The sequence below is a fragment of the Ictalurus furcatus genome, unplaced genomic scaffold (genome assembly GCF_023375685.1).
Source record: "Ictalurus furcatus strain D&B unplaced genomic scaffold, Billie_1.0 scf6, whole genome shotgun sequence".
Lineage (NCBI taxonomy): Eukaryota > Metazoa > Chordata > Actinopteri > Siluriformes > Ictaluridae > Ictalurus > Ictalurus furcatus.
Window position 1 is genome coordinate 532,951 of NW_026521055.1, and position 27,561 is coordinate 560,511.

A 27,561-nucleotide genomic window follows, 5' to 3' on the forward strand; every position below is an offset into this window, starting at 1 on the left:
AACGGTCACTGTGGTCCTACATTAACAGTCAGCCGGAGGACTTCACTAACCCGTTCTATGTGGACTGTAAAAACCAGGTGCTGTATCCACTGGCCAGTCTCACACATCTGGAGCTCTGGGTGGGTTATTATGTGCGCTGGAACCCACGCATGAGACCACAGGTGCTTATACTACAAACCACACTCTATGAAATTATGGGGAAATGCTCAAAAATAGTGCTTCCAATATATACCAAAATACCTAGTTACTTGTATAACTGAACAGTGTCACTTCAGACACATGATGAATGTCACTTTTTATTACTAGATGTTTCTGGGTTTTAACACCAAGTTTGCTTTAAAAAAACAAAACCATTTCTATCAGCACAAAGCTAAAAAAACACAAAAGCTGGAGTAATGGGTCGGTAAGCATAAAAAGTGCCGTACACAGTGGAACTGGACACACGAGGATCTCTGACACTGTTGACTCTTCAGTGGTTCCATTGTCAGTTCTAGTTTGTAGGTACAGGATTCAGTCTTCAACAACATTGTAGTTTTCTTTTTAAAATGCACTCCTTGGTTGTGCTCACTGCATTACAAACTCAAATCCAACATTGTGAGATTTATTTTTTTAAATGTGTTGAAATGGAGTTTTCTTGTGATTCCTCTATATTCCTGTATATTTCATGATTGGCTGGTTAGAAAACTACATGAATGTACAGGTGTTCCTAATAAAGTGGACGGTGAGTGAACATGACGTGGCTGAAACGATTTCCAAAACACTTCAGGAGCAGCTAGCGATAAAGATTAAGGTTACACCGGCTTGATGATTGATCTTTTAATAATGATACATAAATAAATAGAAAGCGAATGGAATGATTTAGAAAATCGGTGTCCCAAAACGGAACTGATGTTTGTGTGCTTTGTTGATTCTTATGTAGATGCCGCTCCATCAGAATTTGAGAGAGTTATTGTTTTTGCGTGAAGAACGTGGAGGAGCTCCAGAGAGAGGCCACGTCACCCTGCTCCATCTCCTCATCCTCAGAGCATACTTCTCCCTCCTCACATAGTGGCACACCACTTCACACTGCCGTCTAAATACACACGCACACACACACGCGCGCACACACACACACACACACACATTTAAGAGCACACGCTGTCTTTACTCAATGAATACACTCTCAGGCACAAGTAGGGAGTGGATGAGTATGAAGCGGGCACACACACACACACACACACACACACACACACATTCTTGTTTGCAATTTTTTTTAACTATAGAGAAGTAACCTAGTGTCACATTTTATAAATCCTTAATACTTAAAAATGGATCTTGGAATGATGGTCAGCATGTCTGCAGCATGAATTCATAGTATTTACGATCTAGTATTTGACCTGTAAATATGTAAAAAAGAGAAGTATTAATATATTTGTCCTTACACGTCATGTTCATCTTTCCCTGTGGCCTCATTTGCTCCTCTGTGCCAACTCCCTTTCATCTTTTAACATTTCAATACAGTTTTTAGCTACTTGAAGGTTTTTGTTTGTTTTTTCCCCCCAAAGTGAATCATCCATCTATTTTTGTATTTTATTAGATACTTTCCATTTTATGTCCGCTCTGTCATCACACTGAAGCGTGATAGTTATGTCCGTATTATTCATTTCTCACAGACCTGCCTTTCACCTTGCTAATATATGGAAGCACTGAATAAACAGTCAATTTGTCATGTTTTTGTATGAAGGTGTTAAAATGTTGAGTTGTACGGCCTTTCCTGAAGCAGGAAGCAGCGCCCTTCGAGCTAACGCTATTACATGAATTTCTTCTAATCTCTATACTTTAAAATTATTTACCTTACGTTATACAAATATAACTGACACTACTTTAGATAAAACAATCGTAACGTTGCGCTGTCGCTAAATTTGATCTGTTTTTACAAATATCCGTGACTAGCTTGTAGCCCATAGCCCGCTAGCATCACCTACCGCTAGCCTTGTTTACGTTCCTTATTTCTCATTTACTGCTGTTTTGTTTAAAAAACATATGTCTGCTGTCGCTCCGGTTTTGAGTGCAGGTGAGGACTCGCTCGAGCTTCACATGGTGCGGCTGGAACTGGAGGATTTGGAGAAGCAGATCCGCGGCCTACGCGAGAAGCAGGCCCAGCTGCTGGAGCGACAAACTGTGCTGGAAACATCTTGTGCCTCTGCCCACATATCCAAGGTAAGCACACAGCGTGCTATTTCCACTCCCAGGCCCTCTACGCCGTGTGTTTCTCTGTGCAGGGACCGTGCACCTAGGACCTTCCCAGCCGTGGGCTCCGTCACGCCGGCGCCAACACACCTCGGGCCTTGGGTGAACCAGCGGCGGAAGGCGCGGGCTGGACCCCAGGTGAGGAGCTCGCCACCTCCGGTGTTCGAGATTCCGACCAGACCTAACGCTGTGATCGTCGGGGACTCCATTGTGCGGAACGTCCGTGTAGCCTCATCTAAAGGTAAGGTGCACACACACTGTTTTTCTGGTGCTCGTGTCCTTGATGTCGCTGCGCAGGTATCCGGGATCCTGAAGAAGGACGAGCGCATTGGAGCTGTTGTGCTGCACGCTGGGACGAACGACACCAGGCTGCGGCAGACGGAGGTTCTGAAGAGGCACTTGTCCAGCCTGATCGAGACGGTACGAGGCAGATCACCCGCCGCGAAGATCATCGTCTCTGGACCTCTTCCCACATACAGACGTGGAGCAGAAAAGTTCAGTAGACTTCTAGCTTTAAATGATTGGTTAGTCTCTTGGTGTAATGAGCAGAATTTGGTGTTTGTCAATAACTGGAATCTGTTCTGGGAGCGTCCTAGGTTGTTTCATCCTGATGGCCTGCAGCCTCGGAGCGGAACTGCTGTCTGACAACATCTCCAAGGCGCTACACTCCAAGTGACTGTCTACCGTAAGTACATCTTCTGACAATAACGACATTCAGTATAATCAATGTTCAATTAATAATCCGGGCCCGGTAATACATACTATAGAGACTGTGTCTGTTCCCCGAGCTATACAAATATATAGACAATCTCGGAAAGTCTGTCTTCGTAACCTAATTAACCTAAAATTAGATCATACTGAATGCACATCCAGCACCTTTAATCTGAAGCTAGGACTATTAAACATTAGATCTCTTGCGTCTAAGGCTCTTATTGTTAACGACATCATTACTGATCAGGAATGTAATTTAATGTGTTTAACAGAAACTTGGATTAAACCAAACGAGTACATAGCATTAAATGAAGCCAGTCCTCCTGGATACAGTTATGTACATCAGCCTCGTTCAACTGGTAGAGGAGGAGGTGTTGGTCTCATCCATAGAAAAAACCTAAGCATAAATTTAATTCTTCTGAAATTCTTTATACCAGTATAAAGTTATTTTTTGTGGCTACATAAGTAAATTCCTCTCTTATTTACAGGCCCCCAGGGCCATATACTGAATTTCTTAGTGAATCTGCAGACTTTGTCTCAAACCTGGTTGTGTCTGTAGATAAAGCATTAATCGTCGGAGACTTTAATATTCACTTTGATAACCCAGAAGACCCTCTGAGAACAGCGGTTGTGTCCATCTTAGATTCAGTAGAGGTCAATCAGAACGTAATCGGACCTACTCATAATGGTGGTCACACTCTTGACCTCATACTAACATACGGACAATGTATAGGAAATATTGTAACACTTCCACAGTCTGAAGTTGTCTCCGATCATTCTTATGTCGTTCATAATACGTATGGATCATATTTCCGCCTCGCTACCGCGTAAAACGTACTTTCACATCAGCTACTGCACCGAGCTTCATCAATAACCTCGCAGAAACATCAGTTAGATTTGGATCACCGTCAGATCACATAGAACTCGATCAGGCAACTGAAAGCTTAGAGTCAACACTCCGCTGCACGCTAGATAGAGTGGCTCCACTCAAAAGAAAAATAATTAGTGAGAAAAAATTAGCACCCTGGTATAACGATCAAACGCGAACCTTAAAACAGACAACTCGACAATTAGAACGTAAACGGCGTCAAACCAAACTGGTGATATTTCAAACAGCGTGGAAGGAGAGCCTACTGAAATATAGGAAATCTCTTGGCGATGCTAGAAAAATCTATTTCTCCACCTTAATAGGAGACAACAAAAACAATTCTAGATTCCTTTTCAACACAGTAGCAAAATTAACTAGGAATGAAACCACTACAGAGAGAAACACTCAATCATTACATAGCAGTGAAGATTTCATGACATTTTTCATTGATAAGGCTGAAAATATTAGACGTGAAATACAGGCCATTAAATTAAAACCGGACAGTACTGTAACAAACCCATTACATGACAATGTAGCAATATCAGATCAATGTTTAGAGTATTTTGCTCCGCTTAGAGAGACCGAACTAGCTACATTAATCTCTTCAGCCAATTCATCAACTTGCATACTAGATCCCGTACCTACATGTTTGTTTAAACAGATTTGTCCAGGAGTAATTGAACCACTTTTAAATATAATCAATTCTTCCCTAAGCAGTGGCTATGTACCTAAAAAACCTGACCTTGACCCCTCTCAACTGTCCAGCTATAGACCGATATCAAATCTCCCCTTCATCTCTAAGATTTTAGAAAAGGTTGTACACAGCAGCTATGCTCGTACTTAGATAGGAACAACATTCATGAAATGTATCAGTCAGGATTTAGACCTCATCATAGCACAGAGACAGCGTTAGTTAAAGTAGTAAACGACCTACTACTGGCCTCTGATCAGGGTTGTGTCTCTCTGCTTGTGTTACTCGACCTTAGTGCAGCTTTTGATACTATAGATCACACTATTCTCCTTGATAGATTAGAAAATGTTGTTGGTATTAAGGGAACAGTCCTCTCCTGGCTCAGGTCTTATCTGACCGATCGTTATCAGTTCGTAGATGTAAATGGTGATTTCTCCATGCGTACTGAAGTTACTTTTGGAGTTCCTCAGGGTTCTGTTTTAGGCCCACTGCTCTTTACTTTATATATGCTACCCTTAGGACAAATTATTCGTAAACATGGAATTAGCTTTCACTGTTATGCTGATGATACACAGTTGTATGTTTCAGCGAAGCCAGAGGACAGACAGAAGCTTAGTAAAGTTCAGGATTGTGTAAAGGACATTAGACGTTGGATGTTAAGTAACTTCCTTTTACTTAATTCTGATAAAACAGAAATACTTTTATTAGGCCCACGTGTAGCTAGAAGTAATCTTTCTGGTCACATGGTTACTCCGGATGGTCTTTCTGTTTCATCATGTACAGCAGTTAAAGACCTTGGAGTGATTATTGACTCCAGCCTATCATTTGATGCTCATGTAGATAATATTACCAGGATAGCCTTCTTTCATCTCAGAAATATTTCTGAGATAAGAAACATATTGTCACTACATGATGCGGAAATACTAGTTCATGCATTTGTCACCTCTAGATTAGATTACTGTAATGCCTTACTGTCTGGATGTTCCAGTAGGAATATAAATAAGCTCCAGTTAGTCCAGAATGTAGCTGCTAGAGTCCTAACTAGAACTAGAAGATACGACCATATCACACCGATATTATCAATACTGCATTGGCTCCCAGTAAAATCTCGCATTAACTATAAAATACTTTTATTAACCTATAAAGCACTAAATGGTCTCGCGCCACAATATCTAAGCGACCTTTTGGTTTTATATGATCCGCCACGCCTACTTAGATCAAAAGATGCAGGCTATTTGACGGTACCTCGAATAGTGAAGGCTACAGCAGGGGGAAGAGCTTTCTCTTATAGAGCCCCACAGTTATGGAACAGTCTTCCTATTAGTGTTCGGGATTCAGACACAGTCTCAGTGTTTAAGTCCAGGCTTAAAACGTATTTGTTTACTCAAGCCTACCCTGAATAGATTCTGTTCTACTACTTCGCAGTCATAATCTTTTTTCTCCCTCTCTCCTTTCGCCGAGCCCCACACGAATTTATGGAGATACTAGAGATCCAGATTCTTTCTGCCTCTGGATGGAGCTCAAATCTTCTTTAATTCCAGACTGCTGGGACTACGGCTGCTCCTAAGGCCATACAGACTTCATATGAATCCATAATGAACTTTTTCACACTATCTGTTGTTACCCAGATGAGGATGGGTTCCCTTCTGAGTCGGGTTCCTCTCAAGGTTTCTTCCTCTTAAAACATCTTAGGGAGTTTTTCCTCGCCACCGTCGCCACTCAGGGGCTTGCTCAGTTGGGATAAAGTCGCACCTTTAATATCTGTATACCATGTTGATATTTCTGTAAAGCTGCTTTGAGACAATGTCTATTGTAAAAAGCGCTATACAAATAAAATTGAATTGAAATAAAAAAAAGATTGGTATAGTCACGTATCGTGACGTAACGAAGACAAGGTAGGATACAAGCGCAGTGTGAACAGTTTTATTGAGAGACACACAGGCAGGTAAATCCAGAACGTGATCCAAAAACGTAATCCAGTAACATGCAAGGTTCAGACAATCGGCAAACAGGCATAAACGAGGCAAGGCAGGAATCAAAGTCGTGGTCACGGGATACAGGGTCGATATACCAAACAACAGCGAGGGACTGGTAGTGGAGAAACCAGCGTGAACTTAACAAACGAACCTAAACATGAAACTATGGACCGACTGTGGGTATCTATTGTAAGGACTCTAAACTAATCTACTATAACTCATTCAATATTCCGCGCCGTGTGCTGGGAGGCACGCAGTATATATGCGGAGATAATCAGCATTGTAATGGCTGACGGCTGAGGGCAATTCAGACACATGTGAAACTACAGCCAATGACAGAACAGGGAGGAGACATGACAAACAAACAAATGCATGTCACGATTGTCCACAAGGGAAAAGCAGGTGCTCGCGTGCTCACATGCTCCACAGCACGCTGCTTAAAGGGGAACTCGTGACAGGTATCTGGATCGTATCATCAGTAAAAATCCTGATCGGAGCGTCAGTAATGAACGCCATAAAACTAAAGCGCTTTGCATCTGACGGGTAAATGAACTCACCCAATCACATCCTATATGAGATTATTCAGATATCTACACAATACACACAGAGCGGTTCAGAACTGACTCCAGCCCAGAACCATGACAGTGGAAATGTCTAATAGTGCAGCTTTAAATATATTTAAGAGGAGCAGACTTCAAACACTGAACATTGAGGTTTATTGTATTTGTTTACAAGGTAAACAGGTTAACGGTTGTTTTGTGCATACAGTCTGTAAAATGAACTGAAAATATTAGATTTAGTTTATCAGAAGGTAAATTAATGTGTCATGGCTCACACTATGTTCCTAAATTCTGTCATAATTGACCAGCTCAAGTTTTCTCATGCCTACTTGTGTGTTATATTGTGGCATGAGAAAACTTAAATGTGAAAGTGCAATAAAAAATATGCAGTCACTAAAATCAATTAATAATCGTGATAAATAATCGAGATCTCAATATTGATCAAAATAATCGGGATTATCATTTTGGCCATAATGGTGCAGCCCTAATTTCAAACAAACTTTTCACGTTGTCTTTATGGGGTATTGTATAGAATTTTGAGGAAAATAATGAATTTAATCCATTTTGGAATAAGGCTGTAACAACAAAATGTGGAAAACGTGAAGCGGTGTCACTACTTTCCGGATGCACTGTACATGTGAAGTTCAAGTGATCAAGGTTTCCATGTTTTGGCAGAACTGTGTTTCAATCATTTAACAGGTTAGATGAGACAGCTCAGCTTTGTGGCCAATCTGATAAATCACCTCACAAATTAAATGGTAAATCTCTTCATTTAAATTAACGTCAGTTGTAGGGGTGTACGGTCAGGTCAACTTTCAATCAGATAACATGTGGTGGAACCCATGGGTCAAATGTAGCTAAGTGAGTTTGTGATGGGGAGGGAAGGGTGGGGAAAATGAAGCACTTACCGTTGAGCTCAGGCGGAATGGGAACTCCATTGAGATGGCGGAAGAACAGTGCGGCTCCTCTGAGGAAGGGCAGGATGCCTGCCTTTACACAACGCCAGAGATGCCAACCCGAGCTAGTCTCACGCAGGCTATTAACACACACATGCACGTGTTAAGATCATTTCTACAGCACTGTAAATGAAAGCTCTGTGACTGAAGTCAAAACAATAAGTTTCCCAGACTCACAAAGGAGTTTTTGATGAATGGGTGTGAAAGAGCTCATGGGATTGATTACTACCATTATGAATAATAATAATTTTGCTGTCTCACCAGCCTACATGAGTCCTTAATGTGTTATAGAGAAGACAGACACTCTCTTCCTGCTCCCACTCCTCTCCTTCACGCTCCTGCTCCATGGTCAGCTGCTCTGTGGACACACCACCAATGTTAACGAGGGCAGTCCAATTAATGTGTTAATAATAATAATAATAATAATAATAATAATAATAATAAGCTAATGATCTACAGGTTTGGGGCAACTTTTTGGACACCATTAATGAATATTTTTGAACCAAAATCATGTTCCTGGTTGGATGCTCGGCATCTCTAATAAGCAGCAAGTTTTGGCAAAACTCAAAACAAAATTAACAACTCAGACGCAAAACCATTGCTGTTCACAGAACAGTCTACTAAATACTGAAACAGTATAAAAAAAAACAAATAGTAAATAAACACGTGGACTGCAGCATGTATAGAAACATTTCTTTAGGATTAAATTTAAGCACTTTTTAAAAATTGTGTTCAACCCCCCCCCAAAAAAAAATAAAACCCTACACAAATCTAACGCTGTTGGCTGCAGTGAATTACTTTGACAGCAAACACGTTATTACTCATTTGTAAGAACGAGGGTTAATAAACACACAAATGACAGCATAACACAGATCACCATCTATTGTTAAGTTGTACATGCTCTAAGTAGAATATGCTCTAACCTGGCACAGAGGTGAGGGGGATCTGGACCAGGTGAGCAACAATGACCAAGTGGAAGAGATGCAGGTGTGCAGTATCCGCACTAAGCCCTGAGGAGTCTAAGCAGTGCAATGCTGAATAGGACAGCACCAGACTCCCCTGACATACAAACACAAAACATGATTCAGAGACTACTGCCAAAGAAACCACAGACAATTACCTGTTAGATAGACAGGTTTAGATTCTGGACAACAATGTTACTCTAATCTGATGCTAATATACATTTAATAGTGCCTAAAGTATCATTTAACAAGCTTTTCAGCTCACCACTGAGTGGAACATGTCCACATCCAGAATGCAGGGGGAACTTTCCACCTGGGGAGCAAGAACAAGTGCTGCACGGAGCGCGCGCGCGCACATGCACACACACACACACACACACACAGAGTTAAAGAACTAAAAAAAACTACAAGTGAGAGAAAAATAAATAATGAAATAAATATACCTACCAACAGTCGCATGAAGTGATTTTGCACAGAGGAGTGAGAGGAGACTCAGCATGCAGAGCCAACCTGAGCCAGGGAACTCAAATAGTCTCCTAAACAAGGGCACGTTTCATGACACTTCTATTTTTTATTATTTAGGATACAAAATATGGATAAATATGACAGGATATAGAAGGAATTAGAACTGAGGGAGGATAGCATAATACCTGCAGATATTTGTGATTCAGAATATTTAGTAATGCTACCAAAATGAACCCCGAACATAATTGAGCAATCTTCTAGATATCTTTAGAGTGTGAATGATGCTCAGAAGCTTGAGTAATGATTTGACAGATGCAGTCTATTTTTATTTATATATACACAGTTATATATATGCTTTTATATTTAGAATTACAAGTGAAAAGCAAATCAAATCATCGGAAGAATTTATCCTAGTGTACAATTAACTACTACATCCTGCAAGCAAACAGTGCTTCGTCGAGTATTTTAACAGCACTAACAATACCTCTGATACAGAATTTATTACATCGTCACACATCCCTCGAAAGAAGAATTCATTCTGGCTTGATAAGTGTCACGTACCGTGGGGAATACAGAAGCAGAAGCGGGCGGCAGGTTCAGGCAGAATAATCCAGAGGGGTGAGCACAGTCCGTAGTCAAGAAGCAAGCGAGGGTCAGGCGATCATACAAACAAAACAAACGGGGCAAGACAGAAATCGTGGTCGGGGACGTAAGCAAAGGCCAAAGTCACTTATGGAATAAAGACAGTAGGTAACGCTTGGAGAACGACAGAGAATCTAGTCTGCTGAACGTTTACTTCACAAAGTGTCTCTGTAGCCAAAGTCTCTTAATAAGCCGTGGTGAGTGGACAAGGTGATTGGCTGCAGGTGTGTGAGATCAGAACTCCGGGGAGGTGAGCGCATGCGTGTGTGGGAAGTGTAGTCCTCAGCGGCCATGTTAGAAGTGGGTGTTGCTTCTCGGGAAACCGAGTCCTGGCTGGGCTGAGATATGACAATAAGTTGGGTTGTCATACCTGTCTACAGGGTAAACTTCCAAACAGAGGCTTCTCCTCATCTACCAATAATCTCTCTGTACAAAATACAAGCACAGAAAAACAACAAATGCGTATCATAATGTTCTTTACCAAAAAGAACAACATTTTTGCTAACTACCCCTTAACACAGGTCAGTGAATACTGTAAATCTTATACATGAATTCTTAGTCTGTAAGAAATGGGTGCAGACTGACCTATAGACTGGGTGGTGTAAGAACAGCTGCCCCAGCACATGATAGGCACACGGGGGTCCTGCTCATTAGGGTGCACCTTAAGGCCAACTTTATAAGTGGCGGTCCCAAATGTCATCAACATCTCCCTTATGGAGCTTGAATAAGGGTTGCTATCAAAACACATCACAGATCAGTGTTAAAGACACGCTCAGATATGCAGTTGTGAAAGGAAACAGTGGGTATGCTTACACTGTTGTGTGGTCCAGCCTGAAACTCTCAGGAGGAGGAGAGTCCTCCACAGTCTCTGTCTCACCAGCATCTAAAAGACAAACACCACAATATGACTGCATGTGCACGCATACACACACAAATAAGGAGCACACGCACTATATATGATGAGACTCACTTGTTGGCTTGGCTCTCTTATGAGCAGAGTGCAAGGCTCTGATCTGCTTGTATACGTTGTATTCAGCCAATGAGCCAGACCTGGCTGCTCACTATTGCTGTAACTACAAACATGCATGCATTTTACTATTTAACCAGAGAAAATGTCAAACTCAATGGGACAACTGGCAAATTTACTGTAATAAACTGAGTCAGTGTGACTAAATATCATGCAACAGCAGTGGATTAGCCATCTTACATAAGCAGAAATTCTATACTCTGATCTCAACATGGCAATTCAGCTACAGATATCAATTCCCATCCATCCATCCATCTTCAACCGCTTACTCCTTTTCAGGGTCATGGGGAACCTGGAGCCTATCCCAGGGAGCATCAAGCACAAGGCGGGGTACACCCTGGACAGGGTGCCAGTCCATCGCAGGGCACACAATCACACACATATTCACACACCCATTCATACACTACGGACACTTTAGACACGCCAATCAGCCTACCATGCATGCCTTTGGACTGGGGGAGGTACCAGGGCACCGGGTAAACCGGGGTACCCGGAGGAAACCCCCGCAGCACGGGGAGAACATGCAAACTCCGCACACACAGAGCCGCGGGAATCAAACCCGGCCCCTGGCGGTGTGAGGCGAACGTGCTAACCACTAAGGCACCGTGCGCCCGAGATCAATAACCTTGCTATAAAATATATAAATAAATAAGAGGAATAATGGAATGGGGTATGCACTGTTACAGTGTCATTCTGTACCCTTCCATGGCATTTCATAGGCAAGTTTGCATTGGTTACAGAGCCACTACAACTAATTCGCCAATGCAATGGTTAAAATATTAAGCGGTCCGGATTCAGAGCAACTCCACTTAGAATAATCACAAGCACAAGTTTGTATGCGAGTACCTGCAGGTGGTCTCAGTGAGGGGCAGGAGAGGAATGACTGTGTTACTGCGACACTTACAGAGTGGACACAAGTACTCCCCATTCTCTACATCGTAACTGGTTTGCTCATGCAGCCACTGCGCATCCTGACTCTGGAGTGTCTCAAAGTATCTGTAAGAGAAAATAACTCGAAGATTAAGAGACCATTATTTGACAACCTGTCAAATTTCCATAAGCTTTATATGTACCATGCAATCACAGACATGACCGAACTGGTCAGATCTATTAAGCAGTGACAAGCAAACTGATCCACTGAGCTGTTAAGCTTGACATGGATGTAGGATTGACGTGGGAACACATATACTGCTTGTAAAGCTATCCGAGGTAACATTCTTCAGGAGTGTAAACTGTTGGACAGCGCTCCCCTCCATTGAAGAACGGGAACATATGAAAAGTATTTTTGATTGGGAAGCGCACAGCGCACACCAGAATCTGACGTCCTCAACAACCGAGCATTGCTGATTACCAAGCGTAACAAGTTCCATCACCTGATTTCTTTAGCTTTTGATACTCACTGCACTTACTCCTAAGGTCAGATCAGGTTAACGTTCTTTGCTTCCCCATGAGGCGCAATAAGTTTACAGACTTTGAAAGTAACACTGGCTTGATCTAAGACAGTGAAAAATAGTCAAGTGCACATAGCAAGCTTTGTTTCATGCTTTGTGCAGATGATCAGCTCACTGTATTGGGTCAAAAAAAAAAAAAAAAAAATCTGCAGATGGCATATTTAAGCCAAACACATCCAATTTGGATCTACATCTTATCGATCACCACACATCCATGAAGACTTTCCTGTACATCACAGATTAGGTTTTTGACTTTTCAGTCACAAAACATCCAGACTGATTGATTAGTATTAGCGAATTTATTCTAATTGCTCATATAAAGGTAATTATTCTCTAGACAAACTATTTACTGTTAGCTGCTGATTCTATTGCCTATATCCACAAACATTTGAAAGCAGCAAAACTTTTTATTTGGGATTAAGTAGAAGGCTGTCTAGAAGTAACATTTTGCCCAACTCCTCACCTCTGCCAGCAGTGAGAGTGCATGATGTGGCCACAGCTGCCGGTATGGGTACCAAAGGACAGGTCAGGGTGCATGAAGAGGGGATCATAGCTCTCTGCAACACACATGTATCCTCCAGAAATAAGCACACTGGCTACTCAAACCTATCCACTTACTTGACTTGCACACTGTAAACCATAACCTTACCTGGATTGTGAGGGGGTCTTTTGCGGTTCTTGGACATGACCGTAGAGCGTTGGACAAAGGCAGCGAGCACCATGGCGGTGCCATCAGGTAGGATCTCCTGCGCTTCGTGACACAGGATACACATCTCCTTCTGCCTCCTCTCTCCTCCTCTGGCACGCCAACGACGAGGTCCCACACACACCAGAGCACTGTCACATGAACTGGGGCTGTACCAAGCAGAGACGGATGGTTACAAGTACACTATAACCTTAATTTTATGTTAAGGTCCCTCTGAATTTGTTAAAATAGTCAATGTTGAATAAATGGGTTCATCTTTTTTAATCACCAGGAAATTGCTAAAAATGGCCTAGGATCCTCTCTACTCATTTACCCCAACAGAAAATGCTCTAAATGAATATGCAAGATAAAGAGTTTAAGGATGGGAATTTACTTATGTTATGTGAAGACCACCATTATATGCAAGAACTTTTAGGACAAAGAACAGACAACTGCTCAGCAAAGTCAAGGAAGTGTTGATGCATGCATTTACTGACATAAATGTACTGACTGGATATCGAGAATACAATACAAGTTGACTTATTAAGAACACTGCGTCACTACGAGCATGCTTAGGTACCTATGCTCTGCTGATGTAGAGGCTGAGGCATCCAGATCCTCTGAATCCTGCGTGAGCAGATCTATGTACTTATTGATAAAATGACTCTGGCTCTCTAATGTTTGAGCCATGGTCTTTTTCCAGCACAGTTCAGCTTTCCTTTTTCTCTCCGCTTTGTCTTTGTCCCACACAGTCTGCAACACACACACACACACACACACACACACACACACACGTAGATTTAAGCTTACTAACATAAGATTACTAACATTTAATTTGCCTGTTTCTCTTCAAAGTACATACTACAATACATCATTAGCCTTGGCCTACACCATGGCCTTTATATGTACATGTACACTTGGTGCAGGTGTCCTGACAGTTTTCACTATATGGAAAATAAAATGCACACATCACAGTGCATGGAAGTTCAGTTTGTGTAGTAAGCAATCCTTACATGTCATTTAAATATTCATGTTGACATACAGCTTTTAAGTAACACGCACAATAAGCCACATCAAAACACCCCTAGGGCCACCTACAGATGATCAGCAGCAAAACCGCTTTGTGACAGTGAAGCATTTGTGCTTCACCGTGGTGAGAGGTGCTGCTTTGCCTACCGGCCACGCCACCCTGAGCAGTGTTGCACTGCTTGGATTTCAAACAGGTCTTGATGCAGCACTGCTTTAAACTTCATGGTAAAAACGCTCATCTTTTGTATGTTGCGCCTACCTTCAGTGAGCGAATTGCAAAACATGCTAAGCTGCCACCTGGTGGACATATTAGGTGCACGCATAGAGAGAGTGAGGCAAATTGCAAACATAATCAAGATGTAATTTCACTTTAAGGATCCAGCGAATCATGTCTTTGTGCACTTCCAAGTGAGGCGTGCACTGCAAGGTCTCTAACAGAGCCAGGATGCTTGGAGTGTTGCCGGGGGCTTCATTTTGTTGAATTTACTACACTATCATGTCATTTTAACAAAACATCCAAACATTTACCCTCTGCAGCATGGACTCAGACCAGTGTCCTCCACTGGGCTCCATAGCCCACTGCAGCACAGCTCCCAGCATGCCAAGCAGCACGTCACACTGCAGAATGTTTACCAAGCTGGCACACAGTGGGCAGAATGGAGGCAGGGCTACGACACACAGACACTCACACTTCAGCAATCTGCATTCAGCTGACCAATCATTTTCAGATATGACTACAATCACTGAAGAAATAGCTTACCTGGGTCCTCTCCATTCTGTCTCTTAAGCTTTCGCTGAGCTTCCTCTGCCTGTATCCAACATAACAACATAAAAATTTAGAAAAACCATTAGTGCTCATGTGACTAAAGAGAATTACTACATCTGCCAAAAGCAGCACATCACCTTAAGGACATCCTCAGCACTAACAGCCGAATCAAAATGCAAATGGATAAGTGCATATATTGAGCTTCCAAAGAGCATTTCCTGATTAGACCACTAGGCACTCAAACTGGTATTTTGTCATTTATGTGCTTTTCTTTATCAATCACACAATCTGACAGAGGCTCTACACTTAAGAGAAGGAACTAAAGAATGAAGTAACACGTGAGTTGCAGACAGTTTTAGTTACTGCGTAGCAGGAGACTTTCTGTTGTGAGACACAGCAGCGGATGATGTCCACTGAGTGTCCACACATACTAAGAGTGATGGGTTGTTCTCCATCAGTAAAACCGCTGTGGCAGTGAGTCAGAACTGTTAGGCACTTCTTATAGGCTTCAATTAGCACCCACTCCTGCAAATATATAGCACATAACAGGCTCAGCATGGACAGTCCTTATGCAAAAGGCAAATTGCAGGGTGCGTCTTTGATTGATAAACTCAAGGTCATGCACACATCAGATGTTGGAGTAGGTACCTGGCCACTGAAAAGTAGTTTTATGACTGCATTCAGATCTCCTGTTCTGTTAGCTCAAGGCAGCTATTATAAATTGCCGTTATATCCTCTCAGAAATTCAGGTTAGTGTAGGTGAGGCAGCCAGCAATAAATATAATAAATATTTACATATGACCTAGAAATCTTGTCAGAAATCACTTCAGGCTACAACATACATGCACACATACAGGGTGTCGACAAAAAAAGAAACTTGTAACGATATTAATCGGTACAATATTTAAGAACCTAATAAGGATTACATGCAGCCCTTTGACTCCAGAACAGCTTGAAAAATTCTTGGAATGCCGTCACGCAAGTCCTGAGTGCATTGTGTTGGGATGTTCTTCATTCTTCACCAGGAAAACCCCTCCGTTCGTTAAGAGATAAAGGAGACGGACATCTACTGAGTCTGCATTCCAGATACTCCCATAAAAGGGTCAATGATGTTTAAACCTGGTGCTTTAGGAGACCACTGTGTTAGTGTTCACCAAACCAGTTTTATACAAGGGTAGTACAATCATGTGCCATGGGATTATCATCATGAAGTGTTTGTAGCATACATTTCATCTGGTCTTGAACAATTATTTCCAATTTCTCATGAGTCTAAGTTTCGGGTTCTTTACACCAGGTTATGATTCTTCATGCATTGACATTTGATGCAAAAGGTTTCTGAATGGCAGCCCTGGTTTTGCAAAGCTCATAATGCACAGATTTGCTGAGCCTAGTTCATGGACATGTTCATTTAATAGCTTTACTATGTTCCTCCATAGCTACGGACAATAGCTTCGTCAGTAGCTTTGACTTGCGACCACTGTTCCTCTTTGCTGAACCCTTTTGTCCATGTTTGATATACTCTTCCTTGATTTTGAAACATTAACGGCGTTTACACACCTAGTTCATTTGAGCACTCAAAGCGGTCTCGGGCCTATATAAGGTGTATATATGTGAACATTCAAGTGATCTCAGACCCCCCTAAAAGGACCCACAAATGAACCATACTCAGGCCACCTTCTGTGGTTTTGATTGATTTGTGCATTGTGAAAACAAAGTAGTCTCGGTCTGCTTCATGTTTGCTTCATACAGTAGATAAAGAACTTGAGAGTTGCTGTACATGTATAGCTACAGTTTTCTGTTACCTAACAGAACAACAACTCAAATTTTTTATTTTGGGATCATGTGGTCCTACAATAATGTCAGCATTTTGTTTAGCAACATGACATAAGCTAACAGAGCCACTGTGGTAATAGCAATTATCATAGCATTTCAGCCAAATGACTGTATCGTGTAAAGCAACCATCTTGAATGGCATAGTCACTATTAAACTATGGGAAAAGAGTTAGTGTGAACACCAAATGATCAGAGATCTCATCAACACTAAAATTTCCAGAAACAGAACTGGGTCCACTTTCGAGTCCAACTGTACTGTGAACACCAAAAGCACTGAGGCCATTTGCAGCTCCCTTTCAGGTCTCACTTACATTAACCCTAGAACTCCTGAACCTAAATCTTTCACCATCCCGTCATCAGTGAGCTCGCCTCAATCTCGTCAAGTGATGAATGAAATCTGATCTGTGCTGCGACTCTGACCCTTCGGCTCATGATGAATTGAGCAAACGCGCTCAGTTTTTAATTGCAGCGTCCTAACTGAACTAAATGATTTTTATTACTAGAAAAAAGCAAAATGACAGTAGGGGCAATGCCGCAGCGGGCAAGTGATGTAATCGCTGTGTGGCCGAACACCATGTAACACCGGGAACACCGACTAACGCATCAAGCCAATTTTGGGGACTGATGCACCTGCAATTACAACACCCACTATTTAGCCGAACTGGAGCTCTATCAGTTGCCTGTTAATTCTGAAAACTCATTAAGGGATCATTTTCAGACCATTTTTATAGTGGCTGCATGCTGTTAGCTGGCACAACGATTCACCCATACACAATAGCTGTTTGTGTCAAGATGCTTTTTCATGTACTGTTAGTTATTTTGTCCACTTCCTGCACGTCGAATACTTCCTTCTTATTTGAAGGCTTCCATATATAGATTTAAATTTACAACCACATGTAGAACTTTGACCTTCAAGAAATCCCTACTCAGAGCCAATCATTTCCATACACCTCAAAGACATGACAAAGACAAAAGTCCTGTGATCTTCAGACAGATCTTGTTGGTTTTAGTTTGTGCAGGAATAATATGTGCATTTGCTGCTATGGTCGCACTACCAGAACTCCTGTAGAGTGTGCACATATTGTAATATACTAGTACTGGTGAGTGTGTTAGTACTCACATCACTGGCACACCACTCTTGCATCACTGAGAATGTGTGTGGGTCCATACCCTGCAGAAATCACAAATCCCCAACACACATTATACTACTGATATTAAAGAACATGGCTATATTGCACCCCACATGATCATTACATCTATAACTGCAAGTTAACATGGCTTATACAAACACACGTAAACACACTGCATGCACTTGAGCAGCTCCAAGAAAGCATCAAGTCCTTCCAGAAACTTCTCCCTGAGCTTGTCGGTCCACTCTGTTGGACGGCTAATCAGGACATATCTGAGTTTAAAAAAAAAAGTTTAATGAGAATGATTAGCTATTAATTATCATTAATAATGATATTCTCTGACAGACAGTGTAACACATTCTGCTTTTCTCCAGCCGTACTTGAGGTCTTCTATAAGACTCTGGACCCTGCGGAATTTAAAGACCTTTTGTGCACTGTAGAGTTCAAACTGAAATCGTCCCTGCTGGTCTGGATGTCTCAGGTGATCATGGAGTGTGCGGACGATCGTGGTCATCAGGCTCTCCTCTGTGATCAGCATCCGTGCCTGTAATGAGGATAAGACCACAAATCGGTACTTCTAATAGTGATAAAGTTAACATTTTGTTACAATTCCAATAAGTAGTCAAATGAAGTGCACTTCGTTCAACCCTACTTTAATAATAAATGTTTTCCCCAAATAGGGAAAATGACCTTGCTGCTAGATCTTTAATCATTCTATTAAGCTGTATACTCACTATACAACTGGGGGGAAAAGAACAGTTGAAGTGTGAACATTCAGAATTGAGTGAATCTAAGAAGACTGTTTCTCCCAACACGTACATGATACCAAAGCCACTGCACACCTGAAACTGAAAATACTAGATTTAGTTTATCAGAAGGTAAATTAATGTGTCATGGCTCACACTATGTTCCTAAATTCTGTCATAATTGACCAGCTCAAGTTCTCATGCCTACTTGTGTGTTATATTGTGGCATGAGAAAACTTAAATGTGAAAGTGCAATAAAAAATGTTGTCACTAAAATCAATTAATAATCGTGATAAATAATCAAGATCTCAATATTAATCAAAATAATCGGGATTATCATTTTGGCCATAATCGTGCAGCCCTAGTGCACATGAACACCTATAACTTACACAATGTCTGGGGTAACTGTTCTGCTAGACCTGACCAGATTTTCTCATTGACTTCATGCCAATAAAGGGTACAAACAAACCAGCTGTCTCACGGTGTAGTACGGGAACTGCACCGCCTCCAACCGCAAGACCCTACAGTGAATTGTGAGGACAGCTGGAAAGATCATCGGGTCTCTCTACCCACCACACACCTCCTTCAACTACCGGTGCATCCGCAAAGCCACCAGTATTGTGGAGGACCCCTTTCACAGACTATTCACCCTCCTGCCATCTGGCAGAAGGTACAGGAGCGTCTGTGCCACCAGCAGCAGACTCTGCAACAGTTTCTTCCCTGAGACAGTCAGATTACAGTGCTCACCTGGGCTAGTCAAACACCTCACCCAGTAAGACTCATACCACTGCACACCGCACTAACCCAGTAAGACTTTACATAGCTGCATCAGTCACTTTATACTAGGGAACTATTTCTGCTGCCAGTATTGCTGCAGTACATGTGCTGCTACATTACACAGTAGCTTACAGTTACAGTCCATGTCCTGTGTAGCTACTGTCCTGTGTATTTGCTGTTTTGTGTTTTTATTGTGTTGCATTCATCTCACACAGAACAGTACGCAAGACTACATAAAGTGCAAATACACAACTGTGTTGCATCATGGTCCGGAAGGAATGTCACTTTGTTCCAGTGTATACAAGCTATATAGAGGAATGACAATAAAAACCCACTTGACTTAACTAATGGCACCTCAAAAGGTTAAATGTGTATTCGAATACCTGGCACATCCCTAATTAGAAAGACTATTAACTACTAAACTCGAAGTGTAATACATTCTGCACTAGGAACGAATAACGATGCTTGTTAAATTAAATGAACTTCACTTAGTGTTGTGGTTTTAGCACATGGAGCCACTGCTTATTATAATAATGAACAGCTATGAGAGTAAAAGCACTGCAAACCCACATAAAAATTAAAGCATATTTCCAATTCTGAAAAAAAAAATATCATACTGCTGTACCTGGAGTGAAGATTTTCCCTGCACCCGAGACCACCACCACACGGCACTCTGAGTCTTCAGCAATCTGATTAAAGCATTCGATCATTTCACTGTAGGGAAAAAAAGCACTAATGATGTTATTATGCAAAGTTGCCTATAACGGAGTATAAAGCCAACGCCTTATATAACAAAACAAAGACGTCCAATGCAACAAAGCAGAATTATACAAGGGGGAAATTAACACTTTTTTAGCTAAATGTCTTCCAAAAAAATGTTTTTTTTTTCATACTTTCATTTTTTCCCCCCAGATAGCCTTTAAGAACGCTTTTGACAAGAGAAGAATGTATTGAAATCATTCTCATGCCTGGATCAGGAAGCTGTGGCAAGGTTGCGATGGACTAACAGGAAACATGGCGAACACAGCAAACATACAACACAGTTTCCAAACTTATTAACAAATTCAAAAAGACTGCACGTGTTGCAGACCAACCGAGAAGTGCACGTCCACTGACGAAGGCACAACCGACCTGGTACTGGCAGACATAGTCCTTATGTATGGAGACTTTTGGAAAACCCAGTAGTTATGTCCTTTATTTGATGGAAAAACATACCTCCAGTAGGCCTAGTTCATGGTGTTGCGTTTCTCTGGTCGGTGCAGCTCTACAGGAGTGATGTGATTGGCTGGGTGGGTGACTGACAGGGTGGTGAAGGGTGGAGTGGGGCCTCCTGAAGTCGACATGTCTCGAACAGCGTTCAGAGTAGGAAACCACAGGCTCCTGTCTGATAAACACCAGTCAACAGGTTAATATGATGACTATTTACGGAGATGAATAAAGGACACAAGACTATGGCCCCATACACAGTGATGGACAATTTACAGACAGAAAAGTGACTGAAACCTTTGTTTGGTGCTACAATGCATAAATCATCTTAGTCCTAGTGGGTTTATGTTAGGAGACATTAATGGAGCATTTCTGAAAGGAATCTCCAGTGTCAACACAGTAAAAGTCAGGGGTAAAGCTACAAGTTTTCAGATACAGCCAAGACATCAGCACAGAGAACATTTTTGTGGCCCTAACGGTAACATGACAAGCAGCATTTTTGCTTTGTTTTATATTAAAATAATAGTTTTGTTTTTTTAAATAAATAAAAAAATAAAAACATCACACAATAGGTGAGGGAAGAACAGCTGTTACAACATGCTAACACAAGTGAGAACAAGAATGTGTTTTCATTCTACAACATTAAATGCAACTATTCACCGATCAGCTACAACAGTAAAACCACTGACAGGTGAAGAACTTTGATTATCTCATTACAACAGCACCAGTGAAGGGGTGGGGTATATCAGGCACCAAGCGAACGGTTGGGGAATAATGGGCAAGTGTAAGGATCTAAGCAACTTCGATAAGGGCCAAACTGTGACGTCTAGATAACTGGGTCTGAGCATTGCCAAAACGGCAGGTCTTGTACCTACCAAAAGTGGCCCATGGAAGGAAAACTGGTGAACTGGTGACAGGGTCAAGGGCGCCCAAGGCTCACTGATGCGAGTGGGGAGCAAAAGCTGGCAGAGGCAGTATGATGTTCTGGGCAATGTTCTGCTCGGAAACCTTGGGTCCTGGCTTTTGTGTGGATGTTAATATACTTTGACACGTACAACCTCCCCAATACTGTTGCAGACCACGTACACCTCTTCATGGCAACAAAATTCCCTAATGGCAGTGGTCTCCTTCAGCGGAATAATGTTCCCTGACACACTACAAAAAATGGTTCAGGAATGGTTTGAGGAACATGACAGAGTTCAAGGAGTTGACTGCCACCAAATTCCCCAGATCTCAATACAACTGAGCATCTGTGGGATGTTCTGGACAAACAAGTCTGATCCACGGAGGCCCACCTTGCATCTTACAGGACTTAAAGGAACTATGGTCTTGGTGCCAGAAACCACAGCACACCTTCAGAGGTCTTGTGGCGTCCATGCCTCGACGAGTAAGAGCCGTTTTAGCAGCACAAGGAGGACCTGCACATTAGTCAGGTGGTTTTAATGTTATGGCTGATTTTTATTTATTTATTTTTTTAACAAATTGTTAGTGCTGCCAAGCTGCTGTGTTGCAAGCAGAATAAAACACTTTGGGATGTGCTGTTAACTCCACGTTGAGCTGAAGAACATGCCACCCCATCAGTAAATATATTTTCCTAGAACAACTCTGTGGTGTTTTATTCATTTGTTGATTTTGTGGTCAGTAAACCGTTTGTGTGTTGATTTTGATGTATGTTTTGGATCGTTGTCCTGCTGGAAGATCCAACCACAGCCCATTTTAATCTTTCTGGCAGAGGCAGTCAGGTTTTCATTTAATATCTGTTGATATTTGATAGAGTCCATGATGCCAGGAAGTGATGGACTTTTAACAGCTTGACCACACCACATCGCTCTTATGCCAGTTGACTTTTGCAGATGAAGCTTTTCCATAACACTCCAGAGCGTATTTTACCACCTTAACATCACCTCTAATTAAAACTGTGATATCATCCGCATATGCAGATAATTTGGTGGGTTGTTGACAGTTTAGAGTGTCGATTTGTAGACCTGTTAATTCTTTCCTAAGCTTATATAGCAGGGGTTAAATAATTATGCTGTAAAGTTGGCCCGACAGGGGGCAGCCCTGCCTGATACCCCTCTGAGCCTTCACAGCAGTACTTAAGCTACCGGCCACTTTTACCATAAATGTAGCTTCAGAGTATAATAGCCTTATCATTGAGATAAAATTTTCACCAAAACCAAAAGCCTTTAGGGTGTTAAAAAGAAAAACATGTTCGACCCGGTCAAAAGCTTTCTCCTGATCTAATGATAAAAACCCGATTTCAATCTTGTAGTCATACGCATGGTCATACAAGTCCCTTACTAGATGCAGATTCTCTGTAATAGATCTGTCTTATATACAGTATGATTGGTCTTTGTGTATGATTGTGTGCAGTACATCATTTGCTCTGTTTACCAAACATTTTGAAAAGATTTTGTCTCAGAACCGCGCTCTGTCCTCCCCACGCACGCACTCCCAGAGAGAGAGAGAGAGAGAGAGAGAGAGGGGGGGGGGGGGGGGGCACAGATCAATAGAGACAGAATGGCAGTCAGACAGAAAGAAAGTGAGAGAGAATAGAAAGTGAGAGAGAATGACAGACAGAAAGAAAGTGAGAGAGAATGACAGACAGAAAGTGAGAGACCGAAGATAGAGACGACAGTGAGACACACATACACAGAGAGTGAGACAAAGACCGATCAAGAGAGAGATGGAAAGACAATCAGACAGTCAGAAAGAGAAAGAAATAGAGAGAGAGAGAGACTTGTTTCTCTCAGGCTCTCATAGTGATTCAGGGCTCAGCTGGTGCTGTCCTTGGTGCTGAAATCAGTCACCAGCCTGCAGTTCACTGAATCTTCATTGCAGCATAAACATGATATGGGATGTTCAACAAGCGTATACTGTACGGGTGTGACGGTCAGGTGTCCACAAACTTTTGGCCATATAGTGTGTTCTTGAAAAAAAAGGAAGCTGGGTTCTAATGTTCAGACTTGATGACAATTTTAATAGAGCTGTGATGGTTTAGCCCGAGACGGGACTGAAAACACTCAATCCACCCTCGCACAGAAAGTGATAGGGGGCAAAAAAAAAAAAAAATAAAATAAAAATAAAATAAAAAAAGACACTTCCAGCAGGGTTTACTGACTGTTTGGTAAACAGCTCCCCAGTGCAATACGTTATAATAATGCAGATACAATGAGGGCCTCAGAAACCATAAACTATTATGGGAATGGTCACTTAAAGCGTTCCCGTATTATGTACACACGCATAACAATAACGGGTGGTCATGGTAACGCATCACACAACCCCATCCTTGATTATCAGCTACTTTAGGAACGATAACATGTAAGAACAAGTGCATTTATATACGAGGGTGAATCAAAGAAATGAAAACCTTATAAAAACACATTTGTTTTTTCTTTACAGACTTTTCTCAGCACTATAACTCTATAACTCTGACTTTCCACCAGATCTCTTTCCTTTAGCACATATAAACACTTTGTACTCGATCAGCCTGACTCCCCTGGAGGTGTCAATCATGTAACATCCTGCCAGACCTGAACGTCAGCACGTCTCGGAGCCACGGACGGGAGAAAAGGAAAGACACATGACGGTGTGGAGAGAAGACGAAATGCTGAGTGACTCAGAGAGAGCCTCATCGATCCACTGATCACGTCATACCACTTATTATTATTATTACTGATGTGCCGAAGCTCGGTTTCCATTTTTAACCCCTTATAAGATTAGAGGTATAATCTGCTTATAATCACGTATACGATCTGATCATAATATACATCATGCATGTTATTGTTTTACACACACACACCCCTTCGTTGCCAGAGATCTAATTAAAGACTGAGATTGAACGTGTCCCTCCTTCTGATAGCGTAAAATTACACGTTACAGATTTGGAATTGCATTCTCGCTGTGATGTCTCGCACTCTTTACTCTGGGAAGTGTGTGTGAGAGAGAGAGAGAGAGAGAGAGAGAGAGAGAGAGAGTCCGAGAGAGAGAGAGCGCAAATTGAATCATATTATTAATAATTTAAAAAACGGAGCAGATCCAATAGGGTTTCGCAGCAGCAGTGCTTTACCTCGAAGTGATTTGTAACACACACAGTGGAAATGGTGTAGCAAAAGTCATGCAACCATTGTGGGGGGGAAAAAAAAGTGTGTGTGAGGGGGGGGGGGGGGCTCTGATACTTTGTACCTGATGCATCATCTTTATATAATATAAAGATGTGTGTTATAATAATTGTGATTAATGGTCCATTAGAGAAGAAAAAAAAATCCATTCCATTCTTTGATTACTTATTTGGCATACAGTGAATATTCACACTTTAAGGCCATGTGGAACAATTTCCAAAATGCATTTAAATGGGGTAAATTGTGTACATTGAACCGAGAGTACTAGACATGTTTGCTAAAAGCAATACAAAGGCTTTATTCACACTGCAGGAATTTTATATTGTGTGTTTAGATTTTTTCTTTTAGACAGACTGTTCAACTGCAAATTTGTTCTGGTGAATGACCGGCATTCAAAATCTTTCTGCAGAACTCTGTTGAAGATTCTGTACATCAGAGATTCATCTGAACTTCAACAAAACATTTCACATGTATAGAGTTTTGTCTACGTTCATCAAGTATATGAGTTTATAAGATTATTTATTAATCACGACAGCTCTACTGTGCATGTCTATTACACAACTATCAGTGCTGTTCTGCTGGATATCGGCACATTTCTGGAGCAGAACAAACTAAAGTTCATTAGACTTACCTCTTGATCAATGCGGGTCATCACATGTTGGATTTCGGGTATTTCACTGCCTCTCGGTGTTGTACAACTGCAGGAGCCGTGGGAGGTGCTGATCAAGCCCTTCAAAGAAAGCCTTCTTTAAGTCAGGTGACACAAGCCTGCACAACTCAAACACAACCTGTTGAAGAGAACCAAATTTAAAATAGTCAAGAGACAAATCTCCACCATTCTGAAGGCATAAAGTACGTAGTCATGTGTAAGCAAACATTTGTTTTATCTATGGAAAATAAATGAACATTAGAACAGATTTACTTGTCTCTGACTGAACAAAGCAGGCCATATTAAACTGGGTTAAATATACAAATCCACACAGTTCACCAGTCCAATAGAATCTGTACAACACATTAGCAATACTTCTGCTCTGTTTAGACCCAGAAAATATAAAATACTTACTTTAGTATGAAATTTCTGTCGAGTGTCTACCATGGGGTCGGGATTTACGGTCTGTGAACACGTGCTGATTACACGTGCAGGAAAAGCAACCCACACGTGCAACCCTGACCGAGTGAGAACGACTCAAACGATTCAAGAAGAGGATTCTGAATCGGTTCATTTAAAGAATCATTACCAAAGCAGCTTATCCTACTTCGATGGTTTGAATGAATGAACTGAATCAGTTGAACCGACTCTTCATGGCTCAGTAAGCCAACGCCGACGAGAATTTCAGGATTATTTTAAAACATATTTATATTTTTTGAGAGAAGTTTAACGGCTTGAGAAGTGACTCAAGCAGCCTTTTTATTCACAAATCTCACACACACAAACAAGGACACGATACTCGCTAAAAAAAAATAAGTTACCTCAAAAACGTGACAAAAATGACCTCAAAGTGTTTTTTGGTAAAGCAATGTTTTCTGTGGAGCAGTTTACCGCCTACAAATGCCTCTATGTTCACAATGCACCTCATCCACCAGCAAATTATCAACAAACCTTAACAACAGACATTGAGAGTAATATCAAATACATATTAATATTGAGATTAATATCAAATACATATTAATATTGAGAGTAATATCAAATACATATTAATGTTGAGAGTAATATCAAATACATATTAATATTGAGAGTAATATCAAATACATATTAATATTGAGATTAATATCAAATACATATTAATATTGAGAGTAATATCAAATACATATTAATGTTGAGAGTAATATCAAATACATATTAATATTGAGAGTAATATCAAATACATATTAATATTGAGAGTAATATCAAATACATGTTAATATTGAGAGTAATATCAAATACATGTTAATATTGAGAGTAATATCAAATACATATTAATATTGAGAGTAATATCAAATACATATTAATATTGAGATTAATATCAAATACATATTAATATTGAGAGTAATATCAAATACATATTAATGTTGAGAGTAATATCAAATACATATTAATATTGAGAGTAATATCAAATACATATTAATATTGAGAGTAATATCAAATACATATTAATATTGAGAGTAATATCAAATACATGTTAATATTGAGAGTAATATCAAATACATGTTAATATTGAGAGTAATATCAAATACATATTAATATTGAGAGTAATATCAAATACATATTAATATTGAGAGTAATATCAAATACATATTAATATTGAGAGTAATATCAAATACATATTAATATTGAGAGTAATATCAAATAAAATGAATGACCTGACTTGGACCTTGTTTTCTTCTGTTGAGGTGTTAGTGCTGGTTTTCGTTTGGCTTTTGTAAATATTTGAGGTATGGTTCATGAAGCCAGAAAGTTCAGATATTAAACAAAAAATGTTCTGAGTCATATCTGTGATTTTGTTTATTTGCTACGAAGTAAAAAAAAAATCCAGGTGAACATCCAAGAATAGTGATTCCATAATTAGGGGTTCCAGCCCGAAGGGCGGAAACCCTATTGTAATTGTAAAGATTATTATTATTATTATTATTATTATTATTCCCTAAATCTGAGCGTGCAGACCAAACCATAAGGCCTAGAGAGCTGAAACTTTGAGGGAAGGTAGTAGTCCAGAGTACTACAGAGTCACAACGTTTCAGCCCGATCGGCCA

The 27,561-nt window shown here is 40.9% G+C and overlaps 3 protein-coding genes across 12 annotated transcripts; 1 reads left to right on the forward strand and 2 right to left on the reverse strand.

The window, feature by feature from the left end:
• Positions 1–10: 10 nt before the first annotated feature.
• Positions 11–5,941, forward strand: LOC128604963 (uncharacterized). Of its 3 annotated transcripts, none has more exons than XM_053620078.1 (2): positions 11–161; positions 2,054–5,077. In XM_053620078.1, the coding sequence occupies exon 2, from the start codon at positions 2,077–2,079 to the stop codon at positions 2,872–2,874; it is 798 nt and encodes a 265-aa protein (XP_053476053.1). In that variant the 5' UTR covers positions 11–161; positions 2,054–2,076; the 3' UTR covers positions 2,875–5,077. The 3 variants fall into 3 exon arrangements, with proteins under 3 accessions (XP_053476053.1, XP_053476052.1, XP_053476055.1); XM_053620077.1 differs by lacking the exon at positions 11–161 and adding an exon at positions 5,925–5,941 and having other exon boundaries at positions 1,385–2,914; XM_053620080.1 differs by lacking the exon at positions 11–161 and having other exon boundaries at positions 1,385–2,723; positions 2,826–5,077.
• LOC128604967 (E3 ubiquitin-protein ligase UBR2-like) lies at positions 366–9,456 on the reverse strand. Of its 2 annotated transcripts, XM_053620085.1 has the most exons (6): positions 9,401–9,456; positions 9,219–9,286; positions 8,915–9,050; positions 8,253–8,349; positions 7,944–8,071; positions 366–1,072 (listed from the first exon to the last, which is right to left on the reverse strand). In XM_053620085.1, exons 1-6 carry the CDS (start codon positions 9,450–9,452, stop codon positions 1,041–1,043), a joined length of 513 nt encoding a protein of 170 aa, XP_053476060.1. In that variant the 5' UTR covers positions 9,453–9,456; the 3' UTR covers positions 366–1,040. The 2 variants fall into 2 exon arrangements, with proteins under 2 accessions (XP_053476060.1, XP_053476059.1); XM_053620084.1 differs by lacking the exon at positions 366–1,072 and having other exon boundaries at positions 7,843–8,071.
• Positions 8,349–26,032, reverse strand: LOC128604959 (E3 ubiquitin-protein ligase UBR2-like). 7 transcript variants are annotated; one of them, XM_053620067.1, is made up of 17 exons: positions 25,463–26,032; positions 20,720–20,888; positions 20,130–20,218; positions 18,362–18,525; positions 18,145–18,253; positions 17,972–18,022; positions 15,013–15,061; positions 14,781–14,920; positions 13,804–13,976; positions 13,188–13,393; positions 13,002–13,095; positions 11,934–12,083; positions 11,031–11,133; positions 10,874–10,943; positions 10,646–10,794; positions 9,980–10,486; positions 8,349–9,489 (listed from the first exon to the last, which is right to left on the reverse strand). In XM_053620067.1, exons 4-15 carry the CDS (start codon positions 18,517–18,519, stop codon positions 10,772–10,774), a joined length of 1,326 nt encoding a protein of 441 aa, XP_053476042.1. In that variant the 5' UTR covers positions 18,520–18,525; positions 20,130–20,218; positions 20,720–20,888; positions 25,463–26,032; the 3' UTR covers positions 8,349–9,489; positions 9,980–10,486; positions 10,646–10,771. The 7 variants fall into 7 exon arrangements, with proteins under 7 accessions (XP_053476042.1, XP_053476041.1, XP_053476045.1 ...); XM_053620068.1 differs by lacking the exons at positions 8,349–9,489; positions 9,980–10,486; positions 10,646–10,794 and having other exon boundaries at positions 11,992–12,083; XM_053620069.1 differs by lacking the exons at positions 8,349–9,489; positions 9,980–10,486; positions 10,646–10,794; positions 10,874–10,943 and having other exon boundaries at positions 11,011–11,133; positions 11,992–12,083.
• Positions 26,033–27,561: the final 1,529 nt, after the last annotated feature.

What these genes read in the sequence shown, in the direction of transcription:
- LOC128604963 (XM_053620077.1), top strand. Translation starts at nt 2,023, where the DNA reads ATGTCTGCTGTCGCTCCGGTTTTGAGTGCAGGTGAGGACTCGCTCGAG.
- LOC128604967 (XM_053620084.1), bottom strand. Translation starts at nt 9,452, where the DNA reads ATGCTGAGTCTCCTCTCACTCCTCTGTGCAAAATCACTTCATGCGACT. An exon ending in ATCACTTCATGCGACTGTTG is followed by an intron (nt 9,287 to 9,400) that starts GTAGGTATATTT and finishes CGCTCCGTGCAG; the next exon opens with CACTTGTTCTTGCTCCCCAG. An exon ending in TGGACATGTTCCACTCAGTG is followed by an intron (nt 9,051 to 9,218) that starts GTGAGCTGAAAA and finishes TTTGTATGTCAG; the next exon opens with GGGAGTCTGGTGCTGTCCTA.
- LOC128604959 (XM_053620066.1), bottom strand. Translation starts at nt 18,519, where the DNA reads ATGCTGATCACAGAGGAGAGCCTGATGACCACGATCGTCCGCACACTC. An exon ending in AGTGCATGCAGTGTGTTTAC is followed by an intron (nt 18,023 to 18,144) that starts GTGTGTTTGTAT and finishes TGATTTCTGCAG; the next exon opens with GGTATGGACCCACACACATT. An exon ending in AAGACCCCCTCACAATCCAG is followed by an intron (nt 13,096 to 13,187) that starts GTAAGGTTATGG and finishes TGTGTGTTGCAG; the next exon opens with AGAGCTATGATCCCCTCTTC.